At 45.4% G+C, this 27,163-nt stretch overlaps 3 protein-coding genes across 3 annotated transcripts in view; 1 reads left to right on the top strand and 2 right to left on the bottom strand.

Moving 5' to 3' along the window:
* The window catches only part of npr2 (natriuretic peptide receptor 2), a 64,431-nt gene extending 48,937 nt beyond the window's left edge, over nucleotides 1-15,494 (bottom strand). The window contains 2 exon segments of the mRNA XM_030084761.1: nucleotides 3,884-4,065; nucleotides 14,521-15,494. Coding sequence (XP_029940621.1) covers nucleotides 3,884-4,065; nucleotides 14,521-15,304 — 966 coding nt within the window. The 5' untranslated portion in view covers nucleotides 15,305-15,494.
* Nucleotides 15,495-19,935: 4,441 nt separating this feature from the next.
* alad (aminolevulinate dehydratase) lies at nucleotides 19,936-24,135 on the bottom strand. Its single transcript, XM_030084741.1, has 11 exons — nucleotides 23,984-24,135; nucleotides 22,987-23,113; nucleotides 22,846-22,896; nucleotides 21,767-21,863; nucleotides 21,531-21,666; nucleotides 21,371-21,454; nucleotides 21,092-21,180; nucleotides 20,936-20,991; nucleotides 20,687-20,861; nucleotides 20,469-20,598; nucleotides 19,936-20,286 (listed from the first exon to the last, which is right to left on the bottom strand). The coding sequence occupies exons 2-11, from the start codon at nucleotides 23,103-23,105 to the stop codon at nucleotides 20,228-20,230; spliced, it is 996 nt and encodes a 331-aa protein (XP_029940601.1). The 5' UTR covers nucleotides 23,106-23,113; nucleotides 23,984-24,135; the 3' UTR covers nucleotides 19,936-20,227.
* A 190-nt stretch (nucleotides 24,136-24,325) lies between these two features.
* Nucleotides 24,326-27,076, top strand: tmem203 (transmembrane protein 203). Its single transcript, XM_030084754.1, has 2 exons — nucleotides 24,326-24,440; nucleotides 24,852-27,076. Exon 2 carries the CDS (start codon nucleotides 25,084-25,086, stop codon nucleotides 25,498-25,500), a length of 417 nt encoding a protein of 138 aa, XP_029940614.1. The 5' UTR covers nucleotides 24,326-24,440; nucleotides 24,852-25,083; the 3' UTR covers nucleotides 25,501-27,076.
* Nucleotides 27,077-27,163: the final 87 nt, after the last annotated feature.

Raw genomic sequence — 27,163 nt, 5'->3', positions numbered from 1 at the left:
TATCTCGGACTGCATTAATGTTTTTAGTCAAATGGCGTCTCACCATTCAGAAACAAAACATCATTCAACTGAGCAAACCATTAGAGTGTATACTGAAGGTTCGCCTCTCCACAATGGATCGCTGCTTTCAAATGAAACATGGCTTCAGGTTTTGAGAAATCCTCAATGACGGTCTGTGACTCAGTTGAAAAGAGAGCACTGAGCTGTTTTTCAAGCCGAACCCGAGTCACAAACTAATCACAGCCTTAAAAGACAGTCTTTGGAATGTACTGATGGCCGTCTGAAGGGATGTAAACAGCAATACTGGCCCACTTTAGCTCAGCTGTTGGGATTAAAGACGAATGCCTTGCGTGAAAAAAGTACAAATCTGAGCGCTGTGGAAAGGTACAGTCGCTCAGAGAGTTTCTATATCAAACCGAACCCCTTGAAAGAATCTGATGGATCTTTTTTATCATTCAATGGTAAATGGACTTTTCCGTCTCAACAGATCCCCAACACCAAAACCAACAAGTCTCCAGAAAGTATTCAATTAAAAACTAAGCCCTGTAAAGGGATCGGAGGTGAAAGAACCGTCTATGACAGTTAATGATTAATAAATCAGACGATGTCCTTTTGAACAGATCAACAGGAATAGAGCTATTTACAGGGCAAAGTAAACACAGCTACAAAAACAGCTGATGATGGTCTGGAGGTGAAGAAGAAACGCAGCCTGCTTTTCATCCGTATTTAAATGTCTGTAACGCTGGAGTCTGGGTGCGAGTCTTTCTAAATCTGACGCGGCAGAGAATCGACTGCACCTCATTCAGCCAGGTTCTCTGGCTCATTGGCTTGATCACTCATTTTGATCTAACTTGATTTTCTGCAATAAATCATTCAAACTGTGAGGCCTTCGCTTTCTCTCCCCACCTGGATCCATGGAGGATTTTACCAATGCTGTTTAAAATCATCAGACGTACAGTGGTGCAACGCTTTATCAGTCAACCTGCCAGCTGCGCGCCGCAGTGGCTGTTTATGAGACACAGTGCAGCTACAGTTACAGGTTGACCATCGGCAGTCAGATTGGTCCGATCTGACAGAAGTGTTGCAACTCCGTTCATGATCAGAGTCCACATGGGATTGATCTCCCACTGCTGGACCTTCATGTGTTTATCAGCCACGCTGCACCGTCACGCCACGCTGCGCACGCGGCGATTTGAGCAACGCAAAACACAACAGGTCGATGCAGCAGATAACAGGAGTGGAACGGGCCGGTAAACACGAAGTTTTTACAGCTTTAAAGTAAACATTACAGTGAAGCCAAAACACCGGCAGACACACACAAACAGGTTAGTCAAGGTTTTCTTTGAAATAACAAATCATATTTTCATGATTTCAGTGCAGGTGAACCTTAGATCGCGTGTCAGAAACCTCTGGGATGACAATCATGTGAGATACACAGCTGCTGCACGTCAATCTGATCATTCACACCCTGATCTGATTCTATTAAACCAAACCACCGTGGGAGTAAACACTGTTTTCCAGGGAACTGATGGCGTTTGTGCACTGACAGGCAGACAGTCTGTTGTTTTCCATGCTTTCACCATGTTGGTTCCAAACTGCTGCAGCTCCACAAACACTGACGCAGACCTTACAACCCAATCGAGCGAGCAGGCCGACACTTCGGGGCAAATATTTACCTCAGCTGCCCCGCGTAATGCTGATGCGGTCACAATCACGGAAACCCGTCCCTGGCGTTTCTGTCGAGGCTTTCACAATGTCTGAGGTCTCGTGTGGCCCGGCTGCAAGCCGTTGTTGGAGTTACGGCAGTCATTATTGGAACCCCAACCCAAACTGCCACAAGTAGCAGGCATGTTGCCATAATGAAGCCTGCTGTGGCCCGCAGACAAATAAACGCCTCCATGATCAGAAACATGAGTTCCAGAACCTTATTTTCATGTTTAAGAGCAGTTAGTGTTCACATACTGTGTTTAATATCAAGGCTGTTTCATATTTATTCACTGGGGAGTCCTCAATTAGTGACTTAACCCTTCATCAATCTGCCCTCTCAGCATGCATATTGAATAAAATCAGCCATCATAACAGAAAGTTCCTGCAAACACCAACGGGACGTGAATGAGCTGTGTGCATGGATCTCATTAGTGTCTGTGGATCTGTGTTGGAATTTGCCACCACAGTCATTTGTCACAAGCCAAACCATGTGCAAATGTGCTTTAAATTCAGTGAGGTATGATTATTTCCATTCAGTGCACTACAGGCAATCAACAAGATGTCTATTTCTATGTGTCTCAGGCCCCACGAGTGAAAACGGCAAACTTTCATCAGTCCATTTCTGTGCAAACGGACATCGTTTTTAAACGCAAAACGTTTTGGAAACGAAAACACAAAAAACTACGCTTTTTCACTTGAAATGTGGTGCAAACAGTGCCTCAGTTTGTTGCCTCCTGCTTCGGTGTGCTCGGTATGTCAGGGACTGACTGAACTTTCTCAGGTGCTCTGAGAAAAGCTCCATGTCGAATTAAATCCAATCATTATAATGTTCCAGTAATTAATCTATTGGAATGAACTGATTGAGTGTGTGTGTTGAGCTGTAGCTGAATTTTGTCTTAGCCTGTCAGCACAAGAGAACATCAAACCTCTGCTCCATATTGAAAAGTGTATCAAGACTTCATATTGACTTGTTTGCCAGTTTTTCTTTTGCAGTGTTGTAACCAGAAGATTCAACCACTGTGGCTATAAACTGCTGTGCTCTGAATATGGCACGAAGACGTATTGATTAGCATAGATGATTAGAAACAGTGCTTTCAGTGCATATTAACGTATTTTTTAAAAGCTATTTAATCAAGCTTTCTTTGAATATTTCATAGATGCTTTTCTTCCCTGGACAGAGGAGCACAGATCCTCCCTCCAGGAACAAGAGGATCCACGTTTTGAACGTGTTTTAAACACTTCATTCAAACGTCTATTATTCCATCGTGACACAATCAGCCTAATCAGTTTAATATTATTCCACATTTATATTCCATAAGCCCCTCTCCCTCAAAACTTTGGATTAAGAGAATTAAGTGAAGCGACTCTGACATTTAGGAGGATGAATTAGCGGAGCGACACATCTGTGCCTGCTCTCTTATTTCTCTAATTCGCCGGTCTAAATGGCTTCCTGCGAAAACACACCCCTCGTCCGTTAATGTCATGCAAGAATTTCACTCCCTTAAGTGGTCCTGGGAGCTGGGCTGGGGCTGGGGGTGGTCCGTGTCCTCTGGGAGACTCAATCTGTGCCCCGAAAGCTCATCAGGCCGTGCGCGGAAGCTTTTCTTATACACGTATCATCGTAAAAGCTTCACCTGCTTTTACTTTCCAGCTCCAATGCTCTGGCTAATATTTACCCAAGTCAATGGAAAGGTTTAATGGGTGACGGTGCCTGGGGCGAGGTTGGTGCAGCCCCCCCCCCCCCCCCCCCCCCCCCCCCCCCCCCCCCCACCTCCTGCACCCAATGGAGGTCTCACATTAGTGCCAGTGGCCACAGCTAATGATTATATCAATACATCTTTTACTGAATTTACTTCGTGTGTGTGGTCTTTAAAATGTGAATAAATCATGGAGAGTAAAAAAAATAAAAAAATCATTCCCAAAGCCTGAAATCCAGATGAAATATCAAGTTTTGCCCAAACAAACCAAAGCATGTGAATATTTGGAGCATGAAGAACTATGAAACTGGAGATATATTCATTTCAGGATCAGCTGATTTTCCACATTTTCCATAAAACATTCATGGATTATTAAAAAGATCGATCAACGAGTGGAGGAGATGAGACTATGACAGTTGGTATCTAATAAAACTCAAAACATATGTGGACATCTGAACAACGCTCTGTGCCGATCATACCTTGAAGACCTCGATGGGGTCGGCCCAGTCCGACTCGGGGCTCTTCCACGGCTTGCGGTCCGTTAAGCTCTCAGCAAAAACATCCAGATAAAAGATGGCGTAGTTTTCAGGGTCCTGAATCTCAGTCTGGAACAGCTTCATGATGGCCAGGAACGTCTCCAGGGGCCCGCAGATGTATACGACTGCAGAGAGAGAAGCAAATACCACCGTCAGCTTTCAAAAACTCAATAAAGCACACAATAATTTTCAAAAAAGTTGCATTTTTGGTGAGATTTCGATCATCAAGGGCACGCACACAAATCGTGAGTCAATGTTTTACGTGGGTATGTGAACATTGGGTCTCTGGCTGAAAACGTGGCTTCGGCTGATCAATAGTTGATACAGTTTGTACTTTCTTAAAAGAGCAATTTATCACGAATGCATGTGACCACAGCACATTTTAAAAATGACAGGCCTTGAGGGGAAAACTGTCTTCAAGCACGTTTGTTGTCAAAGCAAGTGCTGGGACTGAGAAGGCCAACGGCGTCAGCAGTGGGGCAGTTCCTAGAGAGTGTGAGGGTACTTTCTCCACTCCTTCAGTTTGAGGTCTGATGCAGATTATCCAAACACAATAATCGAGAACAAACATCTTATGAAGCAGTGGATCAATCGCTCTCTATACCCATGGACAGTAAGAGTCATAGAAACATAACTCCATCCATGAAGAGTAAAGTCGAAGTGACAGCAGCAAAGTAAATAAAAACCCACAAAATTGCATGCAAAAGCAATTAAAACTGCGTGAAATGGAGCATTGTGATTTTGGCTACCAAGGTGGTATTTTGTCTACAAAGTAAATCCTAATTCCTCTGATTTTATAGCCCAATTTACACAAAAAAATGGAGATATTGATGTTTGTTTTTGCATATTGTATGATTGTGAGAGCTGTTTAACACATTTGAGAAGGAGGAACAAATCGGTTAACTTTCAGCAGAGATGCTGCTGTGGTGCTGAGAGGATTTTCCTCAGCTGGGCCCCACCATGACTTTTATTTGTGAACTTTACTGTAAGGTGTTTTCTGTGTTGTAATCCCTTCCCCCATTTAAGCACAGGATTGCAGTAAACCAGACAAATCTGGAGTGGTGTAGAAAAAGGACTGATAAAAGAAGGGAATGTTGTTTAGGAACATACATTTAACTAAGAATTCAATAATCCTTTTTAGCTCTATTTCTGTGACAGTTCTTTTAGAAGAAAGGTTTAAGGGCTTCCTTTGCAATCTAAAAGTTTGCTACCATTCACCAAAAACCAACCACAACCAGAAACGGGTAACTATCTTTTCCACCATTTCTTTTGGTCTCATACAACAACACAACACAAGCACTGATCGTACACTTCAACATCGAGCAAACGCTTTAACTTTCTTCATGTCTGAATGTAATAAACATCAGAGAACCGGCTGTAGGAGGTGGAGGAGTAAAAAAAACTACCATCGCGGGCCAGCCAAGAAAAACGTTTCAAAGATGAGAGTGAACGTGAGGAGGAAAAGAGAGGTGCAGAGGAGAAGCTGGACGTTATAAATCCACAGATACAATCGTAAAAAGGTACTTTTTTAACGATATTTTCCCAGACAGCAGCTGACTGTGGGCCGAGTCTGCCCACACACAGAAGATCAAAGTTACCCTCGCTCCTGCTTCCCTCTCCCGCTTCAAATGCAGCCTGGCTGTAGAGGCTTCGTTTCCAACCCGGAGTCAGTGAGCGGAATGAAACGCAGAGAACAGCTACAGATGAATATTGTGTTGAAATGTATTTATTTATTGATTGTCCTCTCTCATACATAATCTCATGGTCGTGCCCTACTAGTAATTTAGAGCCATTAATTAACCTCACATGAATGTTTCTGGACTTACACCACCGTGTACTGACTATTTTTTTTAGATTGCCCTCAAACTCTGGCTGGTAATGTTTGAGTCAAGAGTGATTATTCAGTACGAAGACACTCGCTGTTTTAACTCTTCGGACCGGTTTTCAAAAAGCTGGAGCTCAAGACTGAGCAACAAATGAGAAAAGGATTTCAAAAACCTCTCCGTCACCGCTTTTAAACTCAACACTGTTGGCCACATTCATCCGCACGTCAATGGTGATAGTTGCCAGGCAACCTCACACATCAATCGGAGCTGCCGGTGGATCAGTGTCTTCTCCAAGGACACTTCCACATGTGTCTCATGGAACAAACCGCCGATCATCAGTTTGAATCTCCACCGGCTCCATCAGCTGAGCCACAGCCACAAAACACATAAACCGTCTTTGTGACACAGAACAATAATATAAAACTGACAAAAACATATACAGATAGTTCAGAGGCATCGATAAGCCTCAAATGCATGTTTTTTTTTAAATGTGGGTGGAAACTGGAGAAAATCCAAGCGTGCGCAGACAGAACATGCAATCAAGAGAGTGACAACCACAACAAAACTCCAGGGCCCCAAATTCCTGTCTCTTATCAATATTCACCGACCGGAAATGTCTCCATCCGTCTTGAAAAAGCAGCAGATCAGATAAAGAGTGGAGAACAGTTAAAGTTATCAAGCAGCGAGACGTTAAAAATGAAACCGTGCCGCTTGTTTTCTTTGAAATCAAGCTTCAGACCTTGGCTTCACCGCTGACAGGTGTTCCGGCGAGTCATTAAGTGTAGGACACCTTTCAACGACAACGATTTGAAAATAACTGACTTTTCAAGAATGTTTCGGCTCCGCTGTCATGTAAACGTTGACGCTGGTTGCCATGCTCCAGTTCTTGAGCCATGCGTAAACAGATGGGCAACAAAAACATCTGCCTCCAGAGTGTCATGACTCCCAGTCCAGATTCTCCAGGGCCTTGACAGTTTTAGAGTTGAGTCACCCAGAATAGCAGTGTAAATACACACGACAGCACCCACTAGTGGCCAACACTCGTAACGTTAAATGTAGAAAGAGAACATTACTCTCTTCGGCGGTTAATGTCAGAACGGCTCAGCCCAGCGAGCAGACATTTCCTCAAGTGTTGGACCGGAGTCTGCTCCCGCCTCGACCCCGACTCTCATCCCGTCCAACATGGCTCGCCATGCCAAGGAGCCCCGCTGTCTCCTGGACGGCTCCCAAAGTAAATGTGGTGCACAGCTGGGGGAGAATGTCCTCCTGGTTTGCAGCAGTCACACTCGACTGTCTGTGGACCCGAAGCCTGCACCGAGCTGTGTTTTCATTCGATTTTACAAGATACGTCCGAAGCTCAAAGAACGGAGACGCTTTTTGATGCGGCTCCAAGGATTCGTCAACAACAGACACACTGAAAGAAAAAGCACCTTCCCCTTTGGGAACATGAAATATCCCTCTTTTATGAAGTGTTGTACAGCTTTTATCCGGTGGGTCTGTTTGACTGTGCTTATTCCGATTCAATGCCAGATATGAAAAGCAATGACAATGCGAGTGCAATACCGAGCGTGTCAAAGACGGGCGAATGAGCGCTCTTACTGCTCTGTTCTTGTAACCCGGCAGTCTGTCCTGTTTCAAGATAACAGCACTCATTTGAGGAAAAAAAAAACAACAAAAAAACACAGGCCTCAACCAGAGGGCGCGCACCTCAGAAAACACAAAAGATAAAATGCAGTAATCTCATAAAATGAGTCATGAAGGAGAAAAAACAACTCGAGAGGGAATAATAGGAAGGGTTTTTTTCTCGATGTTCCAGGCATATTTTTCAAAGGATAAACACAATACTTCTGCCACAATCATAAAAGACTTTTGTGTCTGATTGGCAGATATTAATGTCACAATACTTAATTTCATACATCGTATCAAGCAGCCTCTCGTGTCTCACCATCTCCACATAATAAGCTCTTTCTGAAGTTTTCTTTGTTAGTTTCGCGCCAACAATCGACTGAATCTCACAGCGGATCTTCTTTGTTTTCATTTCTTTGACCCTGTTAACACGTTTACGTGGTCCCGACATGCGAATCCGTCATCCACCCCAGGTGCAGGGGCCCAACTTCTTGATTCATGTGAGTTAAAGGTCAAGCTGAAGGGTCGCTGTTTTAGGAAACTGGAGGAGATCCGGCTCACAGAGCAGATGGGCCACGGCACAATCAGATGACAGGACTTCCAGGGAGGTCTCCAAACCCGGAGACCTTCAAGGACAGGACCGATCCCCTGTCCCTCGAGGCAGCAACCCGGCTGCTACGACCATGAAACAAACAGTTCAGCCCGCCAAAGCCTCCAACTCCCACTGTCCTCGACACTTTCTCAGTTTGGAAAGCTGTAAACTCTGACATATCCTGCCTACAGTCAACCCCGAAACTCTAAACGTCTGGATCTCATACAGATTTGTTATCAGCGACTGAAACCCGGAGTTGTTTCAAAGGTCCATCATCTACACGGCGTTGTCGAAATAACACAAGATCTCTTCAAAGTAATGAAATGCAACAGTACAACAACCAAGTAAGTAAACCTTTAAATTTGAGTCCTTATAAATAGCTTCAACTAACATTTAACCAGACATTTTTAGCCTTTACTACAGGAATGTTCTATTTAAGTGCAGTTACAGCGAAGTTATGGGGAGCAGTGAGGCCTCAAGATTAATGAGGTGAGCCTGTAACCCTTTGTGGGAGGAATATTAAAATCTGTGGCATTCAGCAGAGTTTATGTCAGAGGTTTGAAACTCGTTTTAGTTCAGGGGGCCGAACACAGCCAAATATTAACTCAAATGGGAGCATAAACAAGCTATAAGTAGACGTTTTCCATGATGAAAAAACCTTCATATGATGAAAAAACTTACATATATCTTTAATAACTTTAAAAAAAAGTCCTATTTATTTGACATTTAAAGGGAAAATGCATCATTTTTCATTTTCTTTCAATCAAGTTCAGCAGCATTTTGAAAACAACGTCCATTTACACGGAAACAGCAGACGTAGTTTTCATGTTGGGCCACTAGTTGGTGCTGTTTGTTGTTTCTGTCGTGCAGCAAACAGGGAGCAAACTTCACCGAGGCCTTGAGTGCAAATAAGAGAGTTGGTAACTAACTGAAGCGTCCCGCTGCCATTCATCTCCCGGCTCTTCTTACGGCTAAAGCGCCGCGCTTCCGTCTCCTCTCCCCTCGTCCTTGCTCGCTCCAGGTGTACTCCGGAGCGTCTTCCCATGAGTGTGCACCGCGACGAGATGAAAAGGATGAAAGACGGACGAGTGAATGAGGGAGGCCTTGAACAAGATGAAAACCGAAGAGTTTCGGGACAATATGTGAACACTCAAACTGCTTTTGCCGACTGGGGCGTTCAGCTGTTTTTGGGCGCTTCTTTGATAACCGCATGCAAGCGTGGATGTTTTTCAGCGGATTAGGTTGGATTTTCCAACATCCTGTGTTTGTCTTGTCGCCGTATCGGAGGAGATTAGCCTCCGACTGGCTGTTTGTTCATCTTCCAATCGGTCTGGATTTTATGGCTCTGTTGTGAAGTTAATGACTTGAAGCTCAACATGAAGGGCCTGTTTACACGACGGCCTTTTCAAGAGTCATCGAAAGCTTTGGCTGAAAATGCAACTTTTTGAAAATGTTCCTCAAAAACGCAACTTTCCTGAAACGCTACCATATAAACGGGAATGAAAACTTCTGGGAGTTACGCCTACAGACTACCTGAGCTCCACTTTCTTTCCTAACTTCCAAACCGCTGCCACATGGAGACGAAACGCACACAACAGCACGGTGTGATGGAGTCATCCGATCGGAGCGGAAATCTCCCCTCCTGGGCGCCATTAACGGACCGAAAGCATCAAAGCTGGAGCGCGGCTGAGGAAGCGGCTGAGGAAGCGGCGGCAGCGCTGCGTGTGCAAAGAAGGGGGACGAAGACTTCACCTTAAAAAAGTCCATTCAACTGAAGTACAAGAGGAAAAAAAAAGCCATTTTATAGTATTTGCTCAATTTTAATGAGTGAAATTTCACTTTCAGTCCACAAAAGCATTGAAAATAGTTCAAATGTTACAAGAAGAGCGACACGCAGCCGGGCCTGGTGCTGTAAGTGGGACAATCTGTGGCCGAGCTGTCCCTCCAAGCAAGACAGCCGAATTGCACTGTAATTAAAATAACAACGTGTAATGAGTTCACCCGTGGCCAGATGTGGCGATTAGCGAGCGCCAGTGCAAAGCAGCGGCGCGCTTGTTACCCGCACATCGTTTCCTGCAATCCGCAGCGCACCGAGGAGGCGGAGCTGATCTACTCGAGGTCTGGATGGATAAAACCAGACAGGAGCCAGACGCAGCAGGAGGCGCTGAGGATGCAGTCTGACTGATGCTCCAATCAAAACACAGAATCGGTTTAGAAATGGATTTCTAATCTACTGGACGACTTTACATTGATAATATAGAAAATTAAAGAGTTGTGATCAAATCTGAGTCAAAGTTCTTCCTCTACTTCTGCCTCACACTCGTCAGAGTCGGTTAAGCGTTTTTCTCTTTGCCTGCGTTTGGCAGTGCTGTAGGTTATAAAACAGCGGTCAGCTGTAGACTTTTAAGAGTCGTTGCACACCTATAAAGTGAGAGCAGGCTCGCCGAGGCGTCGGGCCGGGCTGTGCGTGCGAGGGGGTTTGCTTGTAATGAGCTCAAGGTAAACATCGCAGCTTCATATTAACAAGAAATTTAAAACAATGAATCATTTCAAACTCATTAGTCTCCCTACCCGAAGGTCCCGGTTTGGAATAATTTCATTAATATACCATTAGGAATTAGCCAACGCTGCTGGGAAGCGCTGCCAGAAAGCATCATGGAGGTTTCTGGGGCATGGCGTCCCCACTGCGTCTCCATCATGGCTCCGTCCGTGAAACAGGTATCAAATCAAATCAAGTGCTTTTAAAAAGGCTAATTTTAAGAAATCCTTTTTTTTTTCTTTACTCCATTCAGACACGAGCTTCTGGTTTGGTGCATCGGATTAATTGATCTCTTTCAAGCCAGACACCATCTCCATGGCGATGTTTCCACTCACTGCTTCTGGAGCTGACGTCCTCGGACTGGATCCCGCCCACAGAGGAATATCTATCTCCCCGTGCGCGCTACCTGCATCCCACAGCTGCTAGTTCAGGTATTAAAAGTGAGGAATTCGGGGATTTGGAGGCAGCGGCGGGGCCGCCGTGTCGGGGCTCCATTAACGCCCCGCTCTCGTCTCTGCCTGCAACAGGTGACGGAGCGGAGCTGGAAGCCCCGGGGATATCCGCCAGCCGAAAGCCGAGCCGGGACAGGCCCTGACAAAGCCATTAGCTCCCGTGACCTCCAGCTCCATAACTCATCCCAGAGCAGGGCTGTTTAGCCTCCGTCTTCTCACCTCCTCTCCCTCCGTCCCTTTAATTACCTGCGTTTATCCCATTATTTGTTGACGCCGTTCCCGTGACGACAGATTAGGATGTTTCAAGCCGGGGTTACTTCGGCTGTGCCAGAAACCATCGCGCTCCGGGATTCATTGATTCACAGCTGTCTGGTTTTTGTTTTTTGTTTTTCCCAAAAGATGTTGAGCACTTTTAAAGATCCCTCGGAGCATGAGGCCCTGTTTACACGACAACATTTCAAGTGAAGATGCATCTTTTTTTTAAGTTTTAGTTGCACAAAATTTCGCTTTTACATAAAGATGTCCACTGAATGGCATGTAGTTTTCATGTCGGGCCACTAGTGGGTGCTGTTGTCTGTTTATGCAGAGGACAATATCATATACTAATTGACAATTGATTAATATTAATATCTGAGATGCGTCTTTATGTATTTTTTTACCAAACAAAAGTGGAAAGTCAAGTTTTCTCCAACTTGAAGGTTTCATTTTTTTTTTCACCTGTTTGCAGACAAGAGTCGATTTACACGTTCAGTCAAAACATACACTGGAGGTGAGACGAACATGTGTCATCGTCTGCTGAAAGAGGCCAATGTGTTCGCCAAACCGGAGGACAAAGTAGGTCATTCGTAGAAAAAGAAAAAAAAAAAAACCAACCCTGGGAGCGGTTTTCTGATCAAACAGTCTCGTCAATACAGCTTTGAGCGTCCTGAACTGTCACCAAGTGTCATTAAAGAAACACCAACATTAGTGTTTCTGCAGTGTGTGAGGTTTGCTCGCCAAAGCACAAGCCTACATTTGTACCTTTACGTTGTGCAGAGTTAAACAAACAGGTTTATTAATAAACCTGAGCTGCGTTCTGGGGAGTCAGAACCAGATCTCAACATCTGAACATCCTTCATGTTTTTCAAAAACTCCATGTCGCTCAGGCTTTGTTTTTTTGTAAAATTCAGTCTATATCAGGGGTTTCAAACATAAGGCCCGTGGGCCAAAACCAACCCAGAACAGGCTCCAACAAAGCAGCAAACAAACTGTATGGATTTCACAGAAAACACTGATTTTTAATAAAATTTCTAAAGAGTTAAGGACACAACACAACACTCTGGTCCGAGATGGGAAATCAGTGATGCTGCAATACAACCTGGCAACCTTAACGCTGTCCAGCTAGCCTCAAAACATGCTGTCAGGGGGAGTTTATAAAAACATGCAGAATGCAGCAGCTGTAGGAGAAGTTTTTGAACATTTCACTGGATTTTTGCACCAGAAAGTTTCATTAAAATTGGCCTCATATCGAGGCTGTTGTCATTTTCAGAGGGGGTTGTTTGGTTTTGCAAAAACATGAACATTTCCATCACCTATGCTCTCCTCCACAACAAAGAAAAACATTTTAAAGTTTAGATTGAGAGGTTGTTATGGCACTGATTCACCGGTGTGGTCCCTGAGGTCAAACGTGTCTGACACACCTGATCTACAGTCTGCAGGCCGCCGTGTTCAGGGCTCTAAAAGAAGGAATCAGATATACAACTCTCTGTTTTACTCCTTCGGAGGTGATTTTTTTTCCGACACATTCAAATAAATAATGGAAAAGTTTGATAAGCTGTGCAGAATAAACCAAACTAATGCTAACCTCACGGTGTGTTCTGTTCTCAGCTGCCAGAGCACTGAAATTAAGTATTAAAGACACTTAATGTGATATTTATACAACAGAAGTCTATTTTAATGAGAGATTTTATGTTTTGGATTAAACTCTCAAACTGCTGATCGTAAAGACAGTTATGTTGCAATAATATGTGACTGAAAAAGAACACAAAAATAACTCTCTCTCACACACACACACACACACACACACACACACACACACACACACACACACACACCGCCTAGCTGTGCAGCACAAATCTCCAGACGGAGACAGAACAGTGGTTTCTGAGCACCTTGCTGTCAGAGGTGAAAGAAACATGTTACTAATCCTCACATTACTGTAATCAAGCCATGGTTTTGGGTGTTTTAATGAGTATTTGGAACTTAAATGAAAATATCTTGTGTACAAGACAATTAAATTAGAACATAATTTACAGATATAAGTGCATTAAAGTGGGCTTGTCAAACATAAGGCAGGCGGGCCAAAGTGGGCCCACAAGAGGTTTCAATCTGGTCCACCAGACCAGACATTTTTTTAAGACATTTGTTTTACACCAGAGGGTTTTATTAATATTGGCTTTATGTTGAGATGGCTGTCATTTTCAGCTGTAAATATTCATTTTTGTGAAAATATCAACATTTCCTTCATGTATAATTTGCACTGCAACAGAGAAAAGCTTTAAAATTTGAATTAAAAGTTTATTATGACACGATTTCACATCCGTTATAACGGGTCAACGCAGTGTTTGAACGGAGGCCGGATACTGAATCAAATGATTACTGCTGGTGATTAAATGCGGTGAAAATGCTTCAGTACTTTACCTGCCAATGCCTTTAAAGCCAGGTTTAAACACCTCAGTATTTAATGATTTTTCTCTTTTGATTATGATTCACAAAGTACTGCTGTGCATCGGTTTGAACAGAGCAGAGACATTTATAGCAGCAAATGAAATCAGACACTGAAAATTAAATTAAGCTAAAACGAACTTTTTGTAGGGAAATATTTTGTAGTGAAGCTTCAGTATTTCTGACATGTGACTGCATTTTAAGACGTGTAACAGTAGTTTCACCCATTTATTGTTTTTCTCTTAGGATTTATTTGTTGTTGTTTTTTTTTTCTTAAGTGTTTTTAAACCTTTCTTGAGTTGTTTGTTTTTAGACGTGGGCTAACTTTGCCTGTGCGTGTGCGTGCGTTGTGTGTGTGTGTGTGTGTGTGTGTGTGTGTGTGTGTGTGTGTGTGCGTGTGTGTGTGTGTGTGTGTGTGTGTGTGTGTGTGTGTGTGGTGGTGGTCCTCCACAGCCCATAAACCAGCAGCAGACTGCGCACAGCCTAAACATTCCTGTGTAATAACTCCGGAATAAACACGCGCGCTCTCCCTGCTGCGGGGGGATCAACTCTCCACCCTGTGGGGGGGCTCAACACTTTACCTTCACCCTGGAAACTCAACTCATCCATTTTTAAATTGTCTAAACTGGGATCTGAGGGCATTTTCGCAGACCGTTTCCCTCTCAGATGGTCCAGATTGGAGGAATTCCCTCGTGCTCTCTCTGACTTTATCTTTACAGTAACCAGCTGCTGCTCTGCTGCACACAGAGATAAGGCCACGAGCTTTAAATCACGTGGAAAAAAACATCCTGTGAATGGATGAAAAATGCGCTCGGAAATTTCTCCCCCGCGCGCGGACTTACTTCTGCCCCGCTCCTTCATGAAGGCGATCAGCTCCTTGTAGAACTTGGAGTCGTCCTCGTACGGCTGCGCCTCCACCGTGATGTTCATCTCCTCCTTCAGGTTGAGGTAGATCCCCTCGGACAGGAAGTAGTGCGGCCGGTCGTCCTGCCGCAGGTCGTGGAAGATGACCACGGCGCGCGACGTCCAGTTGAAGTGCGCGTGCAGCGCGTTGGCGAAGTCCCCCAGCTTGGTGGTGGACGGCCCGCTGCGCACGATGGTCCGGTACTCGTCGCGCTTGTCGAAGCCGTACGCGGGACCCCCGGCCGTGATGAGCGGCAGCTTCCAGTGGGACGCGAAGCGCCCGACGGAGGCCAGCGGGTACACGCACCCGGGCCCGATGAAGGCGTCCGGGTGGAGGTACAGCTTGGCGTCCACGGCCACCACCTGCGCGCGGCTCTCGGCGCACGAGCCCGCCGCGGGGTCCTCCGTGCTGTAGTTGAGGATGCTGATGGAGCGGCCGAGCAGCAGCCGGTGCTTCCCGTGCAGGTCCTCGTGCGCCATGAGGATGGCCGGGAAGACGCGCGGCAGCGCCCACGGGTACTTGAGGTGGTTGTCCGGGAGCATCACGGCCACCGTGATGTTGGCCCCGCAGCGGGGCACGAGGAGGAGGAGGACGAGGAGGAGGCAGCAGGAGAGCGCCGCGAGCAGGCAGCGTCCCGGCAGCGCGCGGCTGCGGCCGCGTGCCATGTCCCGTCCCGCGGAGGAGAGCGCGCCGTGTGGAGAGGCAGCCCGGCGCCGCAGCATGAGTCCTCCACCCTTCGCTCTCTGCTCGTGTCTCAGAAGTGGCTCCGAGTCGGTAAAGGCTTCATCCCGTGGACCCGGGCCGGCCGTGCCGTGCCGCGCCGCGCCGCGCCGTGCGTCCCCGCTGCGTAAATCCACCCCTCAACAACTTGTGGTAGTTCCCAGAGCGCGGCGCCGTCCTCAGCCTGGCAGTCTCTCCCTGAGAGTGATAACACGCACTCAGATGACTGGAAGTTAAGGCGCAGCAGCCCTCCGCTCGGCCCCCACACGTCACACACACTGCGAGCAGTGCGCGCACACACTCCTCCGTCCATAAATCACTCCGAGCAACTCTTCCAAGTGAATCAAGGCGTCATTACTCGTTATATCTTCATCCTTTATCACAAAACAGGATTGCATTTGTGTTTGAGAAAACAATAACTGAATCTTAAATCATCTGGATTAAAAAACAAAATAGCAACAGAAACGGACTGAAATGGATTAAAGAGGTTTTGTTTTCATCTAAAGCAAAAATCAGAAACGAAATAAGATACTTCGAATTTTTTTTTTTTTATGCTTTTTGCAGCGTGTGTGGAAATATTTACCCTAAAAACCCAAACATGTGTCGCCTCCTGTCGGAGGGTCTTCATGTTGCAGCAACAGACAGCTGTGATGCGCTTTAATTTTATGTAGTGTTGTTAAGTTTGTTTGTTAGTTTGAATAATTTGCATTACCTGGATGTATGATGTTCAGGTTATTGCTTCATTTGATGGTCAAAATGTTTCATCTGCTTGAACTTCATGATTAGACAATACATTTCATCCAAATTTATCTACGATGAATTCGTCAAATACAAAAATAATCTGAAAAGTGAAATCCAAAAATTCTTGATTCACAATGCTAATTTATCCCTCTCTCCGTTGATGTGCTGTTGAGCATTACAGTACAGGTGAAGGTTTCACCATAAAAGGGTGACTAAACCATCACAACACAAAAATACGTGCGTTTTCATGTTTTTTTAAACAGAATATCCAGGAAAACCCAAAAGACATCCTGGAAGAACATGCAAACTGCACAGAAAGGCCAACCTGGACTCAAAGAGGGAACATTCCTGCTGTCACCCATGTTCTCTGTATCATTAATATGTGTTTGGGATTTGCAATCAAGCAAATTGCTTGAATAAAATAGTCGCCCCTGTAGCGGAGCCAGAGTGGGGGCAGGGGGCGGTCGCCCCAGGGCCGATAAGGTCATAGGGCCCCGTTTCATGCGATGTGTTCACATTTACTCGTGAATAAATTATTATAATAAAATGTGCAGTGTGTGCGAGAAGGTATTCGCATATGGTTGTGGGCTCCAATTTGCCAATTCTTAATTTACGACTGTGCATGAATGCATCAGAGCTGTAAGCCAGCGCTGATTGGCTGAGCGGCATTAACAAGGTTTTTCTTTTGCACTTGATCTGAGCTCTTTGGATGAAGTTCAACAGTATGCTAAACACTATGCTAGCCGCTAGCGGTACTACCCGAAACCTAACATCGGAGCCACTGGTGAGTCAGTGAAACCTTCAAAAATATTATCTTTATCAGAATGTTGTGGTCTAAAACACCTGCCTATTTGAATGTGCCTTGTGTTGCCCTCAACTATAAGAGACCGCCGAGTCTATTTTTTCCTAATATACGTGAATTCCAAAAGATATTGATAGCTGTGTCTATATCTATCTGAATAGATTGTGTAATTTTAGACCAGCTGTGTTGATTTTATATTTAAGCTGTATCAAAGATGGTACAGATTTAGCCCGTGACTTTTTAATTGAGCTTTCAGCACCATGGACAGCGGACGCTCTGAGTGACAGCTGTCAGCCTGCAATTGTATGTGTGTGTGCGTGTGTGCATATGTGTATTTGTTCTTTAGAACAAGTTTGTGAACTGGTTTGTGGCTTTATTCTGTTTTCTGAGGCATATAGGTTTGCTTGGCTCAATAAAAGTGAGCATTAGTGTGTTGTTTGATGGTAGCATGAGGAATTGTTTGTAAAATTACTATCATAAGGGCCAGTCGAGAACGCTCCGCCCCCTCTGTACTGAGACCCACGCTCCGCCTCTGAGTCGCCCAGTATGTACACAAACTAGAGGAGAAACTTTATACCTGCAAACAGACGGCCATACTCTGATAAAATGTTGGGATCATAAAATGTGAATAAAATCAGGATGCACTCGGTTCAAAATCTTATCCATATTCAAAGTAATAAATTTTGAGAACTTGAAGGCATTTTTCTGTGTTAAAACCAAGAGTTGCTGTTAAACAAATTTTACATTAAAGGAGCATAGCACAGTTTTAAATATTAAATTATCAATTATTCACACCCACACACGTTTTCACCTTTGCCTGATGGGCAGCAAGAGCTATTTCTGCAAGATCGCAGTCGCTCCTATTTTCCTGTGCAGGGCACTGAAGGCACAGAAATATGAGTGATTCGGGTATGAATCGCTCTGAGCTTGACGTAATGCGCGCTCCCGCTGGCCTGATATCCTTAAAGCTAGGGTAGATGATGTTGTCCAAAAGCATTTTTTGTCATACTGAGTGAAATGCTCCTCGCCCCCTGGGAGAAGTCAATACATTATGTGGACGGAAAAAAGTGCGGAAAAAATCTGACCACTGTAGCGGCCACAGGAGTGTAAAAACTCCGACCAATCGTATCGCGCGGACCGCTCTTAAGAAACCAATCAAATCCCTTCGCCGTTCTACCAGCCCCCTACGCGTTCATTTCAATGGCGTGCACTGGCTCTGGTTCAGTGCGCACGCGCGTTGCCAAGGACCTCTCGGCGCTCGCGTGAAAAATAGAAGGAAGTGGAGCGGTCGCGCTGCGCTCCTATGCGCGTTGTGCGCGGGTAGTCAGAAAACTTAATAACATTGGAGGCGATCACAAACTCCGAGCCCATGGCGCTTCCGAGCGCGTGGCGCTTCCGTGCGCGTGCGGCCCTTCCACATCCAGTGTGTTCGCTCCCAACGGGAGCTCCTCCAATGGGGTGGGAGCTGGGCGGAGCCTTGGGGAGATGCTACATTCGTGCTGCTTGCTAGTTTTCCAAGATCGTCGACCCTAGCTTTAAGTTTCGTTTTGTCCGCCATTACTCCGCCAGATGCTTAGCAGCAACAACTGAGCAGTATTGAGGATGGAGCTTCCATAAAGTAAGAAAAGACCGGCTTCTAGCACTGCCACAACTCCAGCACAGAACCCACCAGGCAAAAGAAACTTACATTTTACTCGAGTGCTGCTAAAAGAGCGAGGAAGGAGTTCCCCTCTTCTGTGCACATACATGGGCGCAAGCCACAGACACGAGCGTTTCACTAAGCTGCAGTTACGCCCAAGGCCTGCAGGGGTCGGTGTTTCACATAAAACGAGCAAACTGCTTAATGCACCTTTAAGCACCATTTTCTGATTTTAGTTGTGTTTTATGAGCATTAGAAATCTTTAAAGACTTGTTTTGTTTCTGCTGATACAGTTGAGGCAAACCAAACTTACTGCCAGTGGTTTGAAGGCTGCAGATTCAAGGCCGGTTTTCAGGGGCCTGAACACCTGAGAGGCGTACGGAGGTGTGCCTGACATGATGCTGCTTCAGAGCAGAGAGGAATTACTCATATCTGAGCAGATGAAAAGGCTCCGGGGTGGATGTTTTCACTGAGCGTTAACCCCTCCACTGCTGAATCAGGAATTGTTGCAGAAAAAAAGATGAATCATGAGCGGTTCATTGAAGGTGCTGCGGCGTGGGCGAACGGCCGCCGGCAGCAGCTCTGAACTGAACACAGAGGGAACATGCAAACTACACAGAGAGGCCTGGATGGATGGATGGCACAACCATAGGCCAAATACTACACTGATCGTTTGATCCAATCAGATTATAATCAACATCACTGACTTCAGTGCTTGGATGACACATTTTAAAGGACAGGTTATTAAAAGGTAGTTATGTAGGATTCAGTCAACTTGTCCCAAATCCCTGTTGTCATACGTGAACATATTTAGAGAGATGATGTTTAAAATTAGTCAGTGTTGTGATGTTAATGGTTATAATCATCATAAACTCCTGGTCACTGAAGTCATCTCCTGCTGTCTCCTCCCACAGTGAACTGACATTTCTCCACAAAAGAAAGACTGAATCAACTCCACACACTCCAACTCATCACACCTTGCAGACATCCTGAACCTGCTCCAGTCCATGTAGACCTGAAGCAGAGTGAAGTGGAGCCAGTGGAGTTCTGCCCTCTAGTGTTCAAATGCAGCTACTTCATGGTTCTGCTCCTCGCTGAATTCAAGAACATGTCAGATTGTGTCTGTTAATCTGAATGAAAAATGGAATAATTCATGTTTCTAAAGTCAAATGTTGAAATTGTTAAAACTTTGTTTTACTGACTGAAGACAGAGTGAGTTTGTAAAAACATGCAGAATGCATCAGCTAGTGGAGAAGTTTCTTAAACATTTCACTGCATTTTTCACCAGAGGGCAACATTAAAATTGGCTTTAGGTTTAGATTGAAGTCATTTTTCTGTAGTAACTGGTTTTAGATATAAATGTAGCATTTACAGCTACTAGATATAGTTCGTAAACTGAATATGCTGCAAAACTTGACAGTTAAAATAACACTGACAAGAACGGATGTGAATTAAGAACTTTATTTTCTGTAATAAGGAGCAACATCGATTAACATGACGGATAGCTGAGACATGTTGACTAATAGTGTTCTTTATCAGGGTGGTTGAGATACACTGACTTCATACAACCTCAATATGACACATGGTAATTTTTGGTGCTGAAACACTAATCAGTCAGCTTTTACATTCATATTTCCCATTAGCCCTTTGATCTATTCACTTAAAGTAAAACCGATCAGAACCAATGAACAGATGATTGAGCCAACAGGAGGCTGGTCCACTTCAGGGTCCGCCTGGCCGCCGTCACTCCTTCAGCCAGCCGAGCAGCTGAGGTGTGTAGTAGGTGATGATGATGTCGGCTCCTGGGATGAAGAACAGACCATCAACAAAACCGCTTCCGGCCAGTTTGGCTGTTTTACCTCCTTCAGCTGATTTAGAGATAAGAACATTTTTGAAAATGGGACTCCAGCTGTCCACTGCGGCAGGGAGGTTTGGTCTGACGGTGGGAATATCCAGGCTGCGAGGGAAGATCCCAGACTCTCACCTGCCCGGCGGAAGGCGGTCATGGCCTCCATCACGGCCGCCCGCAGGTCGAAGGCCCCCGCCTGAGCGCCGTGCCACATCATGGCGAACTCCCCCGACACGTTGTACACCGCCAGAGGGTGGGTGGGGAACTGGAGACACGAGACATGAGACATGAGACATGAGACACGGCGGGGGATCGGTGAGGTGTGGACGAGGACCGCGGCGGTGGCGGCTCACCTTGTCCTTGACCTGCCTGACGATGTCCAGGTAGGGCAGACCCGGCTTCACCATCAGCATGTCGGCCCCCTCCCTCACGTCCCGCTCCACGGCCCGGACCGCCAGGCCCCTGGCGCCCGGAGGCAGCTGGTAGCAGCGCCGGTCCCCGAACGCCGGCTTGGACTGAGCCGCGTCCCTGAGGGGAAAACACACGGCGCAGCGTCAGCCGGCTTCGGGCTTCGCCGGCACAATCCGGGAGAGGCCACTCACCTGAAGGGACCGTAGTAACACGACGCAAACTTGGCGCTGTAGCTCAGCACCGAAACCTGAAGGAGAGGATTTAAACATCACTGATCATAGATCGAAACACAGGTTCCAGGTTTTACATTGTGGTGATGTCTGCAGGTTTTAGTCGCCTTTCTTTACCTTGTTCCCCAAACCATTGGATATGAGTGCGTTTTTTATGGCTCGGACTCTTCCGTCCATCATGTCGGAGGGAGCGATGATGTGGCAGCCTGCAAGAAACCATCAGTAGGTTCAGTGCAAAAAAAAAAAAAAAAAAAGGAGTGGCACAACATGGAACCTGCACTGTCGTTTTCAAAACGTTTCTGAAACAAAAATGCAAAAATGATCCATTTCTACCTAATAAGTTGCGTAAAAAGACCTAAATCAGTGGCTGTTAGAACCAGAGAGGATCAGATTTACCGGCTTGTGCGTACGCCAGCGCCACTTCGCCCAGACGCAGACAGCTGGCGTCGTTGTCCAGAGTGCCGTCATCGTTCAAGATGCCTGCAGGGAGAAGATCAGGGATCAGTCACGACTCGGCGCCACGTTGATCGTGCCGATCTCCGCTTGAGACACCGACCGCAGTGTCCGTGTGACGTGTAGGGACAGAGACAGACGTCGCACGCCACCAGCAGCTCCGGGAACAGCGACCGGATCTTCTTCACCGCCAGCACGGCCGGCGTGTCGGCGGTGTCGGCGCCGGAGCCGCGGTCGTCCTGACCAAACACACAGGGCATCAGAGAGCCTCAGAGAACAGGCGTGCAGCTCGGCTGGGGGAGAACATGAAGACAGGCAGGAAACCTCGGCTCAACGCACCTTTTGGATTTTTGCAGGGACGCCAAATATCAGGACGCATTTCAGGCCGTTGTCCACCAGCGGCCGCAGCATCTCCTCCAGCTTGTTCACCCCGTATCTGCAGAGGACGTCCAGTTGAAAGTGGAATAAATACATCTTGATATTCTGTTCAGCCACTGGTCTCCAGCATCAGCTCACTTTGTGATGGGAATACATTACATTACATTACAGTGAAGCCAAAATGAGAGCAATAGCATCTGATCTGGTGTCAAACATAAAGCCTGTGGGCCAAAACCGACCCCCACGATGCGCCAACACGTCCCGCCAAACCAACAAGGAAATGATGCAAATTTCAAAAGAAAACACTGACTTTTTTTTTCTTTTTGTAACAAATTTCATTTTCATTTCAAAACAAATGTTTTATGAACATTTCACTATATTATTCACAAGAAGGCTTCATTAAATTGTTTTATGATGAGACAATAGTAAATTTCCATAATGCTTCTTAGTTTTGTGAAATCATAGACATGTCACCCCTGAACTGAAACGTGTTTGACACTGATCAGCGCAAAGCTTTGAAACTGATCTGAGGATATTACAGCTTGACAACACACAAAAACAGCAAATGGGAATGTATAGAGGGAAATATTCCTTTTCACTTTCAATTTACTGAACTTTGATAAAAAAAAAAAAAAAAACCTCTTCATTGAAGTAAAGCTTAAACTAGCAAATAGCAGTTGCCTTGAAAATGTGCGTGGATTAGAAGATCTGGAAAATCTCATGACATCTTGTGACTGATTGATTGATAAGTCAAGAACTGAATCAAAATTGACTCACTGCTGTGAGACAAAGTGTGTGTGATGTAGTTGGGGGTTTAAGCTGTGAGGAGGGAGGGGGGCTCACACTTTAAAAAGCTAACGGATTCTCTCCTTATCTTCAGCTCCACCCTCCTGTTTTTATCTGCAGGCGAGGCGACACCCCGAGCACGAGTCACAGCTCTGTGTCGTGTGATTTTTTTTACTATTTTTTTTCCTAAATATATTAACACATTATTCACAATCAATGTGATGGACATGTAATTTTTCTGGGGTGAGGCTTACCTTGCCTGTCCCGGCAGGCTGCCGATGGGCTCCACTGCATCCGCACTGTCTCTGTAAGAAAACAGCGCAAGGTTTAGATCTGACACATTCTGCTGTTGATTTGACCTGTCGTATGATTACAAAAATCTAAATTCCACTCACGTGATGAATATGGGGTAGATAAGATTGTCCGGTCTCAGATCGGCCGCGCAGGTCTGCCAGCACCTGAGCGTGGGGTGGAAGTACCCGCTGTGGAGGATGGACTCAGCTGGCGTCTGCATCTTTCAGCCTGGAACAGAGAGGACATCAGCAGCAACGGGAGTGAGTCAAGGTCTGTTTCGTCTTTACCCTGAGAGCAGAACCAAAACAAAGCCATCACAGTTCCTCCTCCTGATTCGGCTCAGCCACGCTGAAAAGAGAGCAAGCATGCGTGATGCTGCTGGACCAACAACCTGCAGGCTTCCTCTGATGCTTCTCATAACACAGAGAACAAAACTGGAACTGTCTAGACATGATCAAAAACAACCTGAAGATTCTCTTGATCACTTTTTTCTTGACAGTGGAACACAATAAATTAATCTGAGCATGAATTTAATCATCTGTGTGTGATCATAGTCTAAAACACAACCAGCTCCAAACTGCCACTTTAAGATGACTCACAGCAGGTAAAATAAAACTTCACTGACAAGTCCTGATTACAACCCATACTTATTGAACAACGTGAGAGGGAGAGAGCCACGTCTGGATTACTGAAAAATGAAAACCTGTTTCACCAAAAAACAAGAAAAACTCTCTGATCGTCAATGACAAATACATTCCATTCATATTTATTTTAAGGTTGCTTTAAAGCGTTTCATGTGTCAAACTGAAGAAGGTATGAGCGATTCTGTATAAAACACGGCATTTCCTGCACTAAATAAACATAGTTTTGAGTAAAATTGGCAGATTTTATCAAGTTTATGGAGTAAAAGGATGAAGACATGTGAGATGAGATTAGATTACAGGTTCATTCAACCTCGTACAAGTCTAAATGTCACCTTGCTGAAATAGACATCCTCACGCCGGCGATACATGCAGCGTAAAAGCCACTGGTGAAGCCGCAAACAAGCTAGCAGACTGAATATATGATCAGAAAATAAGGTCAGAGCCGTGATCTTACCGGGCACTTTGCAACTCCTCCACACTTCTGTAAGGACCGCGTCTTCTTCGTTTATTTTAATCCGAGCACCTCACGACCGCCGCCTACCGACCGGGGTGTGGCTTGACTCTTATGTTTCGTCATTATATCTCAGTTTTTAAAAAAGTTAGATCCAAAAATACTTGGTTTGTATGCACACGGACTCTCAAAAGTAATTTAAAATCTTAGTTTGGCGTTAAATCCTCTACAAAACCGGACTACCGGAGCTAAACGAAACCATCGCGAGAAGACAGCAGCTGGCTAAAATCACGTTAGCACCCGAGCTCAAGTGGCTGTTATCTCGCGAGAGTCTCCTGTGACAGAGTCCGACTGGGTTCTCGCGAGAAGACATCAGCTGGAGCTAGGAAGCTAACATCTTGTTAGCACTGTTGTGTTCTGACTCTTTCATGGAGAAGAAGACTTTGTAAGCCGATTTAAGGTAAAATATTGCGTCTTTTCACTTAAATACTTTTTGTATGCTTGCGCGAATGGGTTGTTTTTAAGTAGAAAATGCTCCATTGTGCCTCTCTGTCTGTATTTAGCATACACTGTTAGATGGATCGTCGTGATTTCGGCTAGTTTAATTTAAAGTGATTTTCTCTTTAACCTCATTTATGAACTCGAGACGGCGAACAGCTAGTGTCATTTATACTAAACAACCAACTGACAACCTCAGTAAATGTGATATGTAATGTGTATACCGGGCTGTACTCACTAGCTGCTATCTGGATTACCAATGGGCCTTTACAATGATATAAAAATGTTATTTTATGGGTTTATACTGTTTCGGGTCAGAATGTGATCATTTCTGACATTGTATTGTATTCAGCCTGTTTGTGATCATCCTCAGGGTGGATCTGAAGATGTAGCCAACAGTGGATCCTCTGCAGAAGAAAACCACCCCTGACGTCCTCAGTGATCCCTCCTCTTCAGTCTAGTCCCGGAGGACTTCAAACCCTGACCAGGGTCATCCTCAGCCTGTCCAGGCCCCTCCTGTTCAGTCCAGTCCTGGAGGGCTCCCCACCCTAACCAGGACTTTCCACGGTCCTCGTCCCTCAGTCCAGACCCCTCCTGCCCCGACTATGCTGTTCTCCCTGAGGGAGCTGGTCCAGTGGCTGGGCTTTGCCACCTTTGAACTCTTCCTCCACCTGTTGGCGCTGCTGATCTTCAGTATGCTGGTAGCCCTGAGAGCCGACATGTTCACCCCCTCGCTGAGCTGGTGGCTCGTATTTGTCCCGCTGTTCGCCGCCGACGGCCTCAGCACCTACTTCACAGCCATCGTGTCCATCCGGCTGTACCAGGAGAACGAGAAGCGGCTGGCGGTGCTGCGGCTCCTCTGGGTGCTGACGGTGCTCAGCCTGAAGCTGGTGTGCGAGGTGCTGCTGTGCCAGAAGCTGGCCGAGCAGGAGCAGGCCAGAGACCTGTGGTTCGGCCTCATCGTCTCACCGCTCTTCATCCTGCTTCAGCTGCTGATGATCCGGGCATGCCGAGTTAACTGAAGAACAGCGCATCAATCGTGCAATCACTGACGACGCGGAACCAGAGAGCAGTTTTCATCTGCCGTTAGAGATTTAAAGTGTAACAGTGGCGTCACCTTTCTTCCGGCTAACAGCCCCCTTCTTACAGAAGACACCAGAGATTTTCACACTCCACATCACACAAGGATCTAGATTTCTAGAAATGGTTTATAACAGCTTTAAAACCAACACAAGAAACATGTTGTGATACAGTATCTGAAAATAGATGCAGACAATCCACTGTGTTCACTTTCCATGAAGTTATTATCTCCATTTATTTAGATCTGTTTTATTCAGGACAGCCTAATGACTCAAAATTGTCAAAATCCTTTGAAGATGATGAAAGTGTGTGATTGAAACACAGCAGTGCCTCGACAATGTGCAATCATTGGTAAACAACAGACCACGAGGAATACCTAAACCAGAGTTAAGTTTTAATACACGTTGATCCAGTGGGCTGGTGAAATCTGTAAGCAGTGATGTTTGTGGTAACACTCCAGAGATTCCAGGGTGTTTGTGCAGCTTTGTTGCCCCCCCACCTCGAGGAAGATGCTGCTTTCCAGCATAAATGGAATTTCATTCATCACACTGCGTCTGACTTCTGCTCGTCATTGTTCCCCCTCATCACATCCTAACTCGTCAGTGAGAATGTTTCGGACTGACTCGCCTCGCGGTCTGTTGAAGGAACTGAATGTGATTCCAGCAGCGGCTTATGTGCACACAACTTCCATTTCAAATAGCTGTTTATTTTCACTGTTTCTGTACCGCATGTAATTTAAAGCCTCGTTTTAAAGGTCAATTCCTGATGTGAATCCTGTGTATTATGTATATGTTTGGTTATTTTTTTCAAACAAAAATCGTTATATCTTATTTATCTTGCGTTTTTGCTATGGAACCTTTATTGTCATCTGTACATACATGTAAATAAACCATCCAACGTCCTTAATAATCAGTGCGAGTTTGTGGTTGGAGGAGCTGCTGTACACTTTCTGGCCACCAGGAGGTGCTGCTGTATTTATATGTGGGTGTGGTGGTGAGCCAGCCTGCAGGCCCATCTTTTATTTATAAATCTCCACCTCTTCACAGTTTATAAATGACAATTTAAAATAAAAATCCTGAGGGCAGTGATTGTGTAGAGGTTCGAAGACCACTGCTCTCAGCATTTCTAGTTTTGCTTGACTCTGGATCAAATAGGTTGTTTCCCCATTTTTAAAAGATAGTAAATAAATGTAACTTCAATTAAGAAATGTTTGTATGCTGTCATTGTAAGCTAATACATAACCTTAATTAGAGTGTAGACTTGAACAGCTGTTTCACACTATTGCTTTAACCAACTTAAAGTTTCAGGAAGTTGATCCTGACAGACAGGAGGGTACGCCCCGGACCGATCACCGCTCCATCACAGAACAGGAACAGAAACAGCGGCACACATTCACATTCACAACTCTTTTAGGACTGCTGGGAAAACTGAAGAAAACACACATAAATATAGAGAAGATCAAACTACACAGCGATTGTGTGATTATCTCCAGCACCCTGTGACCTGACCGTTCACAAAATAAAGGGGTATAGATTGGAAGAGGCCTGATAAGCACTTCTTATGCAAGATTTTTTTTTAATCTTGTTTGCACTGTATTTGCTGCAC

The sequence above is a fragment of the Salarias fasciatus genome, assembly GCF_902148845.1.
Source record: "Salarias fasciatus chromosome 7 unlocalized genomic scaffold, fSalaFa1.1 super_scaffold_4, whole genome shotgun sequence".
Lineage (NCBI taxonomy): Eukaryota > Metazoa > Chordata > Actinopteri > Blenniiformes > Blenniidae > Salarias > Salarias fasciatus.
This window is presented reverse-complemented; position numbering and strand designations above follow the sequence as displayed.